The sequence below is a fragment of the Balaenoptera borealis genome (genome assembly GCF_965194805.1).
Source record: "Balaenoptera borealis genome assembly, chromosome: 18".
Classification (NCBI taxonomy): domain Eukaryota; kingdom Metazoa; phylum Chordata; class Mammalia; order Artiodactyla; family Balaenopteridae; genus Balaenoptera; species Balaenoptera borealis.
The window spans coordinates 15161304-15176550 of record NC_138877.1 but is presented as its reverse complement, the minus strand read 5'-3'; the positions used below and the strand labels follow the sequence as shown (position 1 = coordinate 15176550).

The 15247-nt window shown below is 39.7% G+C and overlaps 1 protein-coding gene across 1 annotated transcript; it reads right to left on the bottom strand.

Annotated features, from left to right (window-relative positions):
• Window positions 1–4712: 4712 nt before the first annotated feature.
• On the bottom strand, window positions 4713–14658 carry NHLRC3 (NHL repeat containing 3). Its single transcript, XM_082365623.1, has 7 exons — window positions 14314–14658; window positions 13945–14103; window positions 13496–13643; window positions 10905–11105; window positions 10051–10142; window positions 7501–7613; window positions 4713–6896 (listed from the first exon to the last, which is right to left on the bottom strand). The coding sequence occupies exons 1-7, from the start codon at window positions 14395–14397 to the stop codon at window positions 6644–6646; spliced, it is 1050 nt and encodes a 349-aa protein (XP_082221749.1). The 5' UTR covers window positions 14398–14658; the 3' UTR covers window positions 4713–6643.
• Between the last annotated feature and the right edge of the window lie 589 nt (window positions 14659–15247).

The window sequence follows — 15247 nt, the reverse complement described above, 5'->3', positions numbered from 1 at the left end:
GTGGTAGAATATGTGAATATCTATAATAGCTAATTAAAATTAGTAAGAGTTTATAAAGGTGAGTAGATTTATGTAAAAAGATTTGATACTTTTTCTCTATACCATCAAAACTAATTAGAAATGGGGGAAAAAATCCTACTATAGTAGCTACAATTAACAAATACATAGGATAAATTTGACATAGGAATCAAAATGTGTGTCAAAAAGAAATGTACAGGATGTATATTTTTTTTAAAAAATGCCAATACAATCTTATTAAAGGACATAAGACATAAAAGCAGAGTGAATTATTTTCTTGGATACAGACTCTTAAAACCATAAAAAATATCCATCCTTCCCAAATTAATACAGGTTAATTCAATATTGAATTTCTTAGGAATAATTTAATCTGCAAGAAACTATCCAACTAACAGTGGCTTAAGTAACTCAAACATTTAATTATCTCACATAAAAAGAAGTGTGCAGAAAGGAACTACAAGGCCAGTTCAGTGATTCCCCAATCATAAAAACCCAGGCTCCTTCTAGCTTTCTGTCTTCCTTAAGAATGTTGGTTTGCTGCTTTATAGTTCCAAGAAGGCTGCTGCAACTCCAGGCATCACATTCAAGTTCAATTCAAGGGAGAAGATGGTGGTGCCAGATATACCTTTTTTTAAAATCAAAAAACCAAATGATTTTCCACAAGTGCCAGGATTGTGATACGCATTGGCCAGACCATATCACATCACATGGCTACCTCCAGATGCCGTTTAGCTGAGAAAGCAAGCACCAGTCTCTAAGGTGGTGGAAGGTAAGGGAGGAGGTTGGGAATGGGTGTTTATTTAGCCAATCAAGTGTTAATGTGTACCACATATTCTAATCAGAATCTCTTTTTTCCGTTCAAACTGTTCTGTCTCCCCATGTAGAATGTAAATTCCAGAAAATTTACCTTGCTCAGCACTGTATTCCTGGTACCTGGCATGTAGGTACCTGTTGGTTGGATAAATAGCTTTAATGCAAAGTGAAAAATCTGTCTTTAAAAAGTGGCCATTTCTAAATGACAGATAACTTAGGTTTTTACAACTATACCTTCAGTTTTCAATACTGTGACTAAATACAGAATCATACGATAGGGAAGGTCATCTGGCCTCACCATCTTCCCAGTGTAAGAATCTCTGCCCACAGGTGGCATGGCTGCCCATCTGTGGCTTAAATAATGCAAGTGAATCTCTTAAGGTTTGGTGAGTGCTTCCTGTGTGTCAGAGAATGGGTGTAATGCTCTACATGCATGATCTTATTTGTACTCACAAGAATCCTATGAGGAAAATACTATTATTTCCATTTCACGAACGAGAAAAATGAAGCAGAGAATCTCAAAACAATACAGAAAGTGAAGTGGCAGGGCCTGGATCAGAACCCAGGTCGACCTAACTCCAGGTTTCAAGTTCTGAACCACTGAGCTTTACCACTCCCAGCATTAACACAATCCATTCCACTGGAAGGCTTTTTCACTGGGCTGGGCCAATTGGCCACTCTGTTATTTCTGCTCATTGTCTTAATTCTAGAGGAAAGCTCACTCTACTACTACATAATCACCCTGTCAAGGTCTCAGAATTATTTCCAAACACCGTGTTATTTTGGTCATCTGCTTTGGGATTAGAGTCTATTTGTGGCATTCTCCCTTAAAATGCTGCATCCCAAAGGAAACTTCAAGATCTCAGCTCTGCTTACCAGGATCACAGACCATCCTATCTATAAACTTGCCATTATATTTACATCAATGTTACCTGAGATTGCAACAAGTTTTTCTTAACATGGCTGTAATATTTTTGGTCAACTAACTTTCTAAATCTCTTTCAGACAATTTGTTGCCAAATCAGGTATTTTCCATGACTCTTTAAATGAATATAACTTACATTTAGCCATGGTAAGTTGCAGTTAATTTTTTTGATACAGTTTTCTGAACTATTTGGGCATAATGCCCTTTACACACACACTTGAACACACACGCACACACACACACACCCCACAAAGAAAAAAACTGGATAAATTTTTTAGTGTTGATTAAAAACAAATGTATACATAATTAGCTCCTAAATCCCTTTAGTTAAGTAAAAATTAGTATTTAGTTAAACACAGTAAACATCAAAACATTAAAATATTCCTGTACATATACTATGAAGAAAAATGTTATAAAAATTTGGTGATTGTGACCATTTGTAATACATAAAAGTCCTATGGGAAAAAAATTTGCATAACACATTATAGTAATCGATTCTGGTAAAGAATAAATCTGAGATATGCACCATGCTACTAACATTTTCTTTCTTGAGAATGAAGTGGCTGAAAACTGAGAAGCAAGTTTAGGATATGAACCTGTTGTGACACATACAATTTGATCTACCTTTTAAAAGATTTTATTCAAAAGACTCAACCTACCTAAAACATGCTCATTTCAAAGCATGCTTGTTTCATGCCTGACATGGTGTCTTTTCCTTACAAATTGCATTGAAGCAGAATTAAATCATAACAATATCATTTCGTTATTTACATGGAAGAAACAAAAGTTTCAAAGAGTGCTGTTTTTCATTGTTCAAATTCCACTCAGTTCTTACATACAAAGAGTATCTACATGTCATTAAATGTTCAGAGGATTAATTTACTTAATAAACTCAGGGATTCTATGGGCAAGTGCATGGTAGAGAAATGACTTGGTCTCTTTGTAAATAATCCGTTTTGCTCATCCGTGAAAGAGTCAGTAACCACAGAGCAAAATGTTAAAACAACAACAAAAAGCTAGTAGGGAGAAAAGGAATAATTCCCTGCTAACACAAATAGATTTTCTATTGCACTAAATACACCTTTCAGGTTACAGTTTTAAATGTTTAAAAAGAGTTATTCACTTCTGGCTGTTAGTTTGAATTACTGAAAAGATTTCACCTTTCTTTTTCTTAAACATGGCCATGTCCAATGAAAACAGTGGAAAGTTCCAACAACCCTTGGAAAATATGTCACCTATAAACCAATTTCCTCAAGATGTAAGCAAACTGAAGGGAAAGAAGAAAAATTAAGTGTGGTTAACAGTATAGCCTCAGATTTTAAGCAAAGTATAAAGAAAGTCAACAGATGTCCACATTTGATTTCAAGAAACGATTATCATAAGCTGGACTTTGCTGCCCTCTTTTGTATCAGGAATGTAACACAAGTACCAAAGGGCACCTCCCAGAAACAGCCTGAGAAGTAAGGGGGGTTTGTGTGGCTTGTTTTCCCACCTAGGTAGTGAACTGCTAGGGCAGAAGATGCTTGCCTAATTGTCTTCATACATTTGTTGTTTCGTACATTTTTGTTGTATAAATACATGTGATTTATTCTGACTTTTTAAAAAAGACTTGATTGATTTACTTTGGTGAGTCTGAAGAGCAAAAATCTGAGTTTCCAGTTTTATTTATTTACTTATTTTTACATCTTTATGGAGTATAATTGCTTTACAATGGTGTGTTAGTTTCTGCTGTATAACAAAGTGAGTCAGCTATACATATACGTATATCTCCATATCTCCTCCCTCTTGTGTCTCCCTCCCACCCTCCGTATCCCACCCCTCTAGGTGGACACAAAGCACCGAGCTGATCTTCCTGTGCTATGCGGCTGCTTCCCACTAGCTATCTATTTTACATTTGGTAGTGTATATATGTCCATGCCACTCTCTCACTTCGTCCCAGCTTACCCTTCCCCCTCCCTGTGTCCTCAAGTCCATTCTCTACGTCTGCATCTTTATTTCTGTCCTTGGATGGTCCTCGAGTCTGTCATACAGAGTGAAGTAAGTCAAAAAGAGTTCCGTTCCAGTGTTAGCTATCCAATCTATCCTGCTCTAAAATCCAATGTTTTAAAACCAACGAAGGCAAAACACGTTAGGCCTTGATTGCTTTTAGCTTAACAGCCACATTGCTTGAAGTGGTCTTTTAATCTGTTATATGACCTGAGCACAAAGTATAGAGGTCTCCTTCGCTTATCGTCGCACTGCATACATGGTTTCTTTGATGGGCAAATATTCCATTTTAAAGACCCGATGTTGTAGTGGAGGTTAAGAAAGACACCTATAGCCTTCGGTTTTCTAACTTAGAACACCCTACCCCTTCCCCCCCAGAATAAATCTACAAAGTAGAGATGTAAAGAGATTCCATTTCTAATGCAAAAGTATAGAGTTAGCTAGTTATTACTATCATTTGTACCCACCCACCATCTTAAAAGCCACATTAAGGGGGCTTCCCTGGTGGCGCAGTGGTTGGGAATCTGCCTGCCAAAACAGGGGACACGGGTTTGAGCCCTGGTCCAGGAAGATCCCACATGCCGCGGAGCAACTCAGCCCGTGCGTCACAACTACTGAGCCTGCGTTCCAGAGCCCGCGAACCACAACTACTGAAGCCTGCGCACCTAGAGCCCGCGCTCCGCAGCAAGAGAAGCCACCACAGAGAGGGGCCCGCGCACCACAACTAGAGAAAGCCCATGCACAGCAACGAGGACCCAACGCAGCAAAAAAAAAAAAAGCCACATTAAGTCTTCTAAGCAACCTCTAGCAATATTTACACACTTCAGCCCTCACTTCAACTGTGAATGAAGAGGATATACTCTCAACCTGTGATTTCATGATTGTTGAAATTCTTCAATGGAAAAGAAATTATAGACTGCTTTTATAACAATAAAATCAAACTTTAATTGGAAAATCAGACAATATTGCATTCTTTCCAAAACTTTTATCTTTATTTTTTAATAGAAAATACAACACATTTCTCATTCAATTAATTTAACCAATTAATCCAAAGGAAAAAAGTGAGATACCATAATTACAAGTATGCTAATAAAATAAACACTTTTAGCAGGACACATGGAAACAATACTTTCAGCAAGTTTTATAAAAATCTGGTATAAAACAAAGTTAAATACAACATTTTTGAAATGACAAAATCTAACCTATATTCTTTCAAAGAGACATTTGCACTTCTTGTCCTGGCTTGGAAACAAAACAAATAAAACCTCAAATTACTTCCTTTCATCCAAGTCGATTTGGCTAAACTGCATAAAGTTTGTGAGGATACGTTTTGAAAAAAAGCAATAAATGCAAAATTAAGGCAAAACTGATAGCTGGTATCAGGTAAAGAGCACATTTAGTAGGACCCTTGCTAATAAGATGACTTTAATGTACTTGGAGCTACAGATTTCAAAGGGCACATTTGTACCTATTGCACATCTGATGCTCACAGCCTTCCTGAAGGAGGAAAGGCAATGATGTCCCCATTTCACTGAAGAGAAAACTAAGGCAACTCACTTAGATCACACGGCTTGACCAGTGGCACAAACACATATCAATGGCCTTGGAACACAGGAGGGAGTTTCCTGTTGGTAGATTTACCTTCCTCACTGCATCAAGATATGACAGAAGTGTAAGTTCCTCGAGGTCTGGAAAACAGACGCCAGTCCTAACAGGTAACGAGGACAGTCAGCTCAAGATTTCTCACTTGCCATTCAATTTACAGGAAACCACTGAGATAAAGAGGGAGGCTGATACGAGAAAAGGCGAAGAATGATCTGAAAGGTTGTAATATGGCAAGGTTCCTTCCAAACCTAGAATGAACTAGAACAAACTGAACAAATGGTCTTAATTGGGAGGCCAATATTCAAAGGGGCAAAAAAGAGACATAGAAATAGAAAGGGGGGAAATTCTTCATCTTAATAGCTCCAAGTGTTTGGCACACATTCTCCCATAAATAATTCTAAAACTTCCTTGAGGTAGACAAATGTTAGAAATGGACAGAGTTCATGTAAAAAAAAGATGGATGGATGGATGGATGGAAGGAAGGAAGGAAGGAAGGAAGGAAAGAAGGAAGGTGGCGACACTGAGAGGAACTATTTTTAACGCTACCTTTAAAAACCATTCCAGTTATTTGTAAAAACCGCTTTGGGTAAAGTGCGTAGACGCTAGCCATTTTATTCCTATACTTAAAGGATGAAACTACGTATCCTACAGCTAAAGGACCAAAGCCAAGTTGGGCCTGTAAAAGAAAGTCTACCAAAGTTCCCAACAGGCGTGCACTTTTCTTAACATCTGTACCTGGACGTCGTCCTCTCCTCCTCAGTTTTTCAAGTCAGAGCTCAAGCAGACCCCCTGCAAGGTCTCTCCATGCTTCGGACATAACACCCCTCCTTCTGAAAGTCCTGCTTCCCTGGCGCGTTGCTGTTGCCGTGTTTTGTGGACTCAAAGCTACTCAAAGGCACACAGACAGCCCGGCCTCCTCACTCCTGAACCTTCAGGACCTGGCACCCTGTGGGTTCTCGTTAATCAACACCCCATCTGACCCCATCTCTCAAGGAGTTCATTTTTTTACTAAGTGAATAAAGTGAAGGTTTGTGTTGTTTATGTGAAATTCAATAAATTATCCTGCAAACCCATTTTTATTCCTGTGTTTCCCCCCCACCAGGGAGAATGAGTCTATAGGGTATATTACTGGGTTACCTACCACCTTAGTCCCGCTTCCCCATCCCATTTTTCATTAGAGTTACGTTTCTTTCATTAAAATATCCTTATGCACTCATGTGTGAAACAAAGTCACAAGAATGCCCCAAAGTTGCAAATCTGAACTTCCACTTGAAAGACCTTCAGGGAAAGAAACAGTTACGAACCGAATGAAGAGAAATAGCTATTCACAGGGACGTATTTTTGTACTTGTTTTGCTCCAATTTCTGCTACGTAGATGGCTCCAGTCTTCCCACTGACGTCTAAGAGATGAGGTGAGACCTGATCCGCCAGCTGGATCGTGCTGGTCACCGAACAGTCGCCAACGCTTCCTACCGGGGGCGCCGCCAAGAGTAAGAGCCGGCTCAGATGCAGCTGGGCTACGATCAAGTGCTTCCCGTCGGGAGTAAATCTAAGGAGGAAGACATGTCACATAACCAACCGGGGCAAAGTTAACATAAATATTTATTTTTTCAACACGTGCATCCCCTACAGTGCTACACGACAGTGAGGACCTGCTTGCTGAAGGGTTCTTTCAAGGGGGCTTGAAAACTGATCTGATTCTGCTTCGCAGGGAACAAGAGATTTGTGATGACAGACTTAACCAAAGATTCGTTTACGTTTTTTTTTTTTTTTTGAAATTAACAATATTGGAATATTACACAAAGATGAAACTAATGGAGAATCGGTGTCAGGCTAGGTCTGAAACTACAGACTCAAGATTTTTATTTTCATTCTCTGTTTAAAAATAAACTGCATCTCGAGGGCAGAGGATGTAGGAAGGTCCAGCCTTTATTATCTCTGATACTTGGATCCCACAGCGTGCTGGGAGTTTAACCGCACTCACGCTGCCTGGGATTTGAAATATGATTACATGTTCTCTGAAAACTTCTTTCCTTCTCCTTTTTCCCTGATTAAAATTCACAGTAAATGTTTTAAACTTTCAGCTAGCTCTTCAGAGAAACTTAACATAAACCAAATCAAACAAGCATTTTAAAACAAAAAGAAACGATTACCTGACTGCAGAAGGTCCCTCTTCTGCGAAACAATTATTCCAAGCTCCTAACCACTCCCCCGTGTCTTTATCAAACACCTGAATTCTTTTATTGCCTCGGTCTGCCACCCACACCTGGGAACCCAAAAAAAGAAAAAGAAGAGGGGGAGAGAATGAATGTTTATTTTCATTAGTTTCATAAACACTCCCATTGAGGACTTAGAGGACCTCAAAGAAGAGAATATTAAAAACCCCATTTTCAGATAAGAAACTCAAATGCAGAAAGGTTAAATACTTTGTTTTAAGCAGAGCTTACAAGAAGCCAGAGAGCCATGTATGGCCATCTGTCTTAACCCGAAGCCTAGAATGCTCTACTATACTAAACATCTGGCTAACTAAAAAGCTGGAGTACTCCACTATAACGCAGAGGATCAGGAGACACCGAGAAGTGACAGCATTCATTCATTCCCTCCTCTAACCGCTGTCACTGAGCCCTGTTGACTTGCTGGTTCCTGGGCCAGCTAACAAGACAAAGACATAGAAAAGCAGCCCTGCTCTTTAGGAGCCCAGGCCAGTGGGAAGCCAGCTGTTCACTCGTATCGCATCATTAAACCTCGACCTGCTATTTACCAGGGTATGTCCAAAGTGCCAAACCGAAGTGCCAAACTAAAGAGGAAGCTTGGGAGATTTTAGTGACATATAAAGCATGATAATGGGCTAACAGTAGGTTTAATTTAGGTTTGCTATAGGCTGTCATGAGTTCTTAAGGAAACTGTTGTTACAAACAGGAAGGCAGATTGGACCTAAATGACATTTTGTGTACTGTATTTGATGTATGCAACCTGTGGCATGTGTACAGGGTGGGTCAAACATGCTGACCTCTACTTCCCCCTTTTGAGGGTCCCTGGAGTTCTGGGATTTGTGGATTCAGGACTATTTCTTCAGGGTAACCCTGACTAAATCTTTGTCAATGCGTGTGAGTTTTGGTAGCCACTGAATTCATCTCTAGTCAGAAACAAATAAAGACTCAGTGTATCACTTTAGAAAGGCTGTTGATCCCTAAGTAAGGTAATTTCTTAGATCTTTTCCTGATCTATGATTCTTTACTAAAGAGGAGTTTCCTTAAGGATTTTGGGATTACTGTCTTAGATAAGTGGCCAAGGAGGAAATACAGTTTAGACCCTTGGATTGAACGACACTATAGGTCGTTAGCATTATCTTTCCTACTCAACAGATTTTTATTATGAGAAACCTGGTTTAAGAAACAACAAATCTAACTCTGGAACTAATAAACTTTTCACACAGGGTTGAGGTGATGATTAAATGAGTTAATCATGTTAAATGCCACAATAGCATTGCTGCTGTTGTTATAAAAACACAAGCATCCAGAAATGAACACGCCCGTTTTTCATCACTTGGTATCCCCATCAAATGACCTCCAAGGACATTCCTCACCATGGTGAACTGACCTGGGTCTAGGTCTTGCCGACTCAGGAACTTGACCCTGTTCTTACCCCATGAGGGGAGTGGCTCATCAGGTTCAGGAGGGTAATGTGCAAAACCAGAATTCCAACTTTCTAGCTCCCAATTTACAGACAAGTTCATATGTTCAGTTATCTTCCTATCTACAACGGGAAATACTTGAAGACTTTATGATCAAAACATTCTCACTCTGTTAACATAGGAAGCCAAGCCATAATCAGAAGGTTGCTTGCTGAGCACAGAATCAGAAGTGGAAATGAATTAAATTTCTAATGGCGTGAAGCCAAGATAGTCTGATGCATCCACTGCGCACCAAGGCATTCAGTCATTTAACAAATATGTAAGACGACTACTACGGGCTAGGCACTAACATAGAAAGCAGAAGGGATGCAGTTCCAGCCCTCATACTGCCTACACTCTTATTAGGGGAGACAATTTAACCATCATCTTACAGTGTGATAATTACTATAATGGGAAAGTAAGGGCTGCTACAGGAAAACAGGTGGAGAAACTAATATAAAACATTTTAGGTGGGTTTGGTTACAGGAAGGTGACTCCCCAAAAGAGACATGTATGCTTAAAGGTGTGTAAAAGCAAAAGAGGTGGTAGTGGACAGACAGAGGTGGGAAAAAAAGAAATTGCAATTTGTTGGTTAAAGCTTTCTGTTCCTCAGACAGAGTGGAGCTAGGTCACTTGGAGAACTAGAGTGTGCCTGGTCACTCCCTTTTTCAAGCTTCCAAGATTAACCTCTTCCATCTCCCTTTTGATCAACACGTTCTCAACACAACTCTTTTTTTTCAGGCAACTTCACTTATATCCTGTTCCATTATTTGCTTCTTCTATCCTTTAAGTGACAGAGGTGATCTATTTTGCTCATTTCTAAATATTTGGGGAACTTCATTACAGGACCCAAACATTTATAAGAGGGTATGTGGATATACCCAGAGGAATTGCTCAGACGTACCCAGATACACACATCCACTAACATACACACGTATCCAAATGTCTAGACACTCCCGTGTGCCCATATATCCATGCTCTGCACCACCCCCATATATTCAGACAGTCTACAGCGACGCTGTATATTTACCCGACCATCAGAATCAACTGTAACACTGTGAGGAATGCTGAACTTAGCAGGTCCTGTCCCATTTTCTCCATGTAGCCAAAGGATCATGAAATCTATAAATGGTACACATATATAGTCAGAACAACATATAGAATACCTTATGCATTTACATGTTATATTTTATGTCACAAGTTACAAACTATTCAGTTATACCCCCAGCTGATTATGTTTTCCTAGGTTTCTGTTTATACACCCATTTGAGTAATCTGTATGCTTAAAAAAATTCTTTCCCTGTTTCAAGCAATTAATCTGCTTCTTTAATGACTGTTTCCACCTGAATTTTTCATAACTCAAAACCATTGTTCAGGGTTCATGTCAACCTCGTCCTGAAACTGGTTCCCCTTATAACCAACCTGTTATTTGGTATTACCATTCCTCTGAGCTTAAAAATTATGTTTCTGTAGGCCGTCTTATTTAATTCCCCTGTACTGAGTTGAAGGTGTCCCTCTCCCCAGCCCCACCAGAAAAAGATATGTCCAAGTCTCAATCTCCAGAGCTGTGAATGTGACCTTAATTGTATCTGCAAAGGCCCTATTTCCTATAAGTTAGGGATCTTGAGATGAGGTGATTCTGGATTTAGAGAAGACCCTGAATCCAATGGCTAGTGTCCTTATAAGAGAAAGGAGAGGAGATCTGAGACAAAGAGACACACAGAGAAGAAGGAAATGTGAAGGTAGAGGCAAAGACTGAAGTTATACTGAGTATCAGACAAATTAAATCCAACTTATTAAGTAACATTCTTATATTGGATTGGCCAAAAAGTTCCTTCAGTTTTAAAGTATTGCAATAATACCATACAAAACTAAGCCACGTACCTTGGGACAATTTGATCAACCTGTTATTCAGTCCTCCATCTCCATCCACAATGTAAATATCCCCTGTGTCTTCTACATATAATTCTGCAGGGTTATCAAACTGCAGGGGATTTAAACCAGTGCCTTTTTTGCCTGGGGTACCCAAAACTTGAACAAGATCACCAAAGGAATTGTATTTTTTAATAGTATGACCGTAGAGTCCTACAAAGATAGACATGCACATTTCAAAAATATAACCATTGTACAAACATTCACATTTTTCAAGTAAGCTGAGAGCAGAAATGTAACAGAATTAAATAGCAATAAAAAGTTAAAAGGCTCAGATAATTAAATGTTATATTTGACAAGCAATAGAGCTTCATTAGTTATAGCCAAATCTGTTCATGAATAAAAACCTCAGGTACTCCAAAATAAGATTCTAAATCCAAATAAAGAAAACTGAAAAAAAAAAAAAATTGACTCCTTAAACAGAAGGCTCATGATGTAAAAGTACTGGTACACCATTTTCTTTTTCTAATCTTATGACCTTGAATAAGCATTACTTGTATAAGAAAATTAAGAAGGATCTGGAAAACGAACAACTTATATTTGAAAACTGTTATTCCAGTCATTCACGGGCAGATCTCCAATTTCAGTGGTTGACTGAAAAAGTTCTTTAAAATACAAACTTCTGTTTATTTGTTTATAAAAGTCATTTATATCTATTCTTGTGTTAAGTTGTTTTTTTTTTTATTGCGGTAACATTGGTTTATAACAATACCGACTTTTTTAAGTTACATTTCTCCTAGTGGAAACAAATACAAAATTCAACCCATTAGCTTTTCTTTCCTAAGAAAGGAATAGATCTTTCCAAATCACCAGTATCTTATCTTCTCACACTGAAACTTCTTTGAGTTATAATTATCTTACAAGCAAAAGTATAAAGTGGAATATTAACAAATAGGGAAAAACTATAAAGCAGTTAACAGAAACCAACTTGAAGGCATACCAAGACCAACTAACTGGTAGGCATTCAACTGATAAATTGGAAACAACGGGCTCTCTGGAAATAAAGTGAATCAGCTTGCATTACAATCCTATCTTGACAATTGTATTTATTATTATACTTGTTTTGGAGACTTGAGCTAAAGTCTGTAGCAATAATAAGAGAACAAAACATTAAAGAAAGCACACTACAAAGTCTCTAAGGAATTGGAAAAGACATAGAATACCAGTAAATAATTTTTTTTTAATGGCTATGATATGCAGCCATGTTTTTACTGAACAGAATTTATTCTCTGAAATATAGGAAGGAATAGAAAAACTGTCTCCAGATCTGTGTGTGGAAAAACAAGCTATAATGGAAAGAATGAAGAGACCATGTGTGTTCTTTTTATTTCTGGGAACCAGTGAAGTATTTTATAAAAAAGGATCACATGAATGGAACGAATTAAAAAGTAATGGCCTCTTTTAACAGTGAATCCCGAAAAGAAAAAAAAAAAAAAAAAAGTGAAAATAATCAAATTTCATAGAGTCTAACAATGAACTCAGAGATAACTTAGATTTTGGGGGGTTAACCAAAATCTTACCACCCAAAATACAGCTTTAAATAAATGGGTCACGGGGCTGAGGCTCAGAAATCTTTTGGGTTCTGAGAACAGATGTGGTAAGGGCACTTCTTAAAAAAACTGAGACCTCTTTAATTCCAAAACGGTATCTGAATTAGCCAGAAGTGGGGAAACAGAAGGACCTTCAGAATAACTGGGACAAGTAAGACTAGACATATTTTAAGATCTCTTTCCTTCCTGAGATCCTAAAATAATACCAGGTTATCTCTTATACCATCTTCTCTTAAGCCACAAGCACAAGCAAACAGTTATCTCTGAAAACTTATCTCACAGTTTTAAGTTCAACTGTGTTTACTTTGTTTTGCAGCACATTCTACTAAAAATATTCGACAGAAGGAAGGTTTCAGACATGCTGAAGTCAGTGGGATTTCAGAAACATTAACACCAGCAGTTTTTGCAGATCTCGTACTTTGGGCAAGAAAGCAGTTCTGGTTTCTCAGCATAATCTCACTCTCTCTCTTTTGTTTCACCTGGAATAATTTTTTTTTCACTTTTTAAAGCATGTGGTTCAATAGCAAGAATTGAAGTCAAAGATTTTTCATTGTATTGTCACATCAGATCTGTTTAAAACTATTAGGCATTTAGCCTATTATAACTTCTGTTATCAGCATAATTTCTTTTGAAAGAGAAATGGTAAAGGAAAACTAAAGGCAAGGACTCTATTCATTAGCTTTTAGAGATCGCCATTTTATTTTGCTTCACAGAAGAAGTTTAGAATTATCTAATCTAGGAAGAGCAACTGATATTTTAAAAGGCAAAAGCCCTGTGACAACTTAAAGGAAAGATCATAATAATTATAGCCTCCTTGTTAAATGTCTTGATTCTACAGAAGTACTGTTTAAAGATTTAGAAACAAGCGATTTCACGAATCATTAAAGGAATTACAATTAGATTCGGCCACTCTGATTTTAAAATGGACAAGCAAGAACATGGGCAAAGCTGTGATTTCTAGCAAGATAATTTAACAGGTATTACTACACATACCACTTCCTACATCCGTGATCCAGACGGATTGTTCATGTGGTGTACTGGCTGCAAATATACCATGAGGTGTGTCAACTGTGTAATTCCAGGCTCGTAGGAAATATCCATCCTCTGTGAACACTAATACCTTTGGGATGTTATCCCCTCTCTGAAGGTATACAAAAATAACTGCTTAGATAGGATCACTTTTAAGGAAGCAATCTTTATTTTGGCAGAGAGAAACAAAAATTATAGGTTAACCGAGGAATTTAGTAACGTTTAAAAAACCATCTATAAAACCTTACACTATTAATCTCTACCGCGTTCAAAACCAAAGTATTAACTTTAACTCAAAAAACGAATTCCACAATTGGCGTGATAAAAACGTATACAGTTACTGAGTTCGGTGAGACAGGAAAACTGTTTTCTTTGTATTCATAACTTGAAAACAAAATCCCAATTTTACCTACTTGGGCTACGTACACCAATCCGTTGAGGGAGTCAACGGCAACACAAAATGTTGCTCCGGTAAAGTATTCTGAATACTTAGGCCAATCCACATCCAGCCGGTAAAGGGCTTCCTCAGCTCTCCAGGAAATTTTAAAAGCTAAGTGAAGATGTAGCGGGAGCTGGGAAAGACGAGGAAAATAAGGAAAATGGCGATGTACCGTATTACAAACGTTTTAACGCTAAGAAACAGGCAACGAGTCGGCGGTTCGGCCCCCGGTGCAGGTTTTGAGATGAACTAGTGAGAGAACCAGCTCCACCGCCATCCCAAGACGGTCTCCCCACCCTGCTATCCACACACCCGACAGCCATTTCCTCACTACCCAACTCACCCGAGAGGCACAAAAACGCGAATGGAAAACCAGAAACGCAAGAAAGAAGCCAGCGCCGGCTACGCACACCCAGAATCTCGCCATGACTAGACAGGAATCCAGGCAAGGGAGAAAGATCGGCAGGTGGCTGGGGGCCGCCCGGACAGCCGCAGGTCCACGCGGTTCGTCGCTGCACTGAGCTCCTAGCTCCAATGCGCCTAGGAGAGAACCAGAAGGCAGCAAAGACCAGGGCGAAAGAAAATCAGAACTGGGGTTCCGGATTCCCAGCGCGTTCCCGCCGCCCGCCTCCCCCTACCCTTCCCCCTCCTCATCCCCATGTCGCGTGCCCCGGGTTTAACCCGTGACCACCCTTCGGACGGTCCACGCTGTGGACCTCTCCAGTCCGCCAAAATCGTGGCGCCCGTAGATATGCCTTAACCACTCGACGTTCATTCTTTTAAATTCAGACCTAACAACCAAAAATTAGCACAATCAAACCTTAGAATTAAGGTTTGATTAATAACTTTCAGGCTCTGGGAAAGACTTCAACTTCATCCAATTCCGAGACATCCAGGCATCCGCTATGGACACCTACATTCCCACATCAGGACCCCTCCATAGGCTCTCCGCGAAGAGTGGCTTCAGCTGGCGGCGCAGAGTTGAGTTTACTCTGGCGCGACGGGCTCCGTTGAAGGCCCCCGCGAGCCGGGGGAAGCTCTGGGGGTAACCAGGAAGGGCTTTTGGCGCCGTTGGCGCTGCGGTCTTCGGGAGTCCCCCTACCTGAGACCGTGCCCCCTTCGCCCGGCTCCCGGTGCTAGCCGGCCGCCCGCCCGCTCCCGGAAGCGGTGGCAGCTGGTAACAAAGAGCTGCCAGGCCGCTGCTGCCCGGGCTACGGGACCCAGGAATCCGGCGGAGCTGCTGGGAGTGAGCGCGAGGCGGGCCATGAGGCCAGATT

Coding starts and splice junctions, on each gene's coding strand:
- NHLRC3 (XM_082365623.1), bottom strand. CDS start 14,397: ATGGCGAGATTCTGGGTGTGCGTAGCCGGCGCTGGCTTCTTTCTTGCG. Junction 13,644..13,944: donor GATTGGTGTACGTAGCCCAA/GTAGGTAAAATT, acceptor GTATACCTTCAG/AGAGGGGATAACATCCCAAA. Junction 10,143..10,904: donor GTTGATCAAATTGTCCCAAG/GTACGTGGCTTA, acceptor TACCATTTATAG/ATTTCATGATCCTTTGGCTA.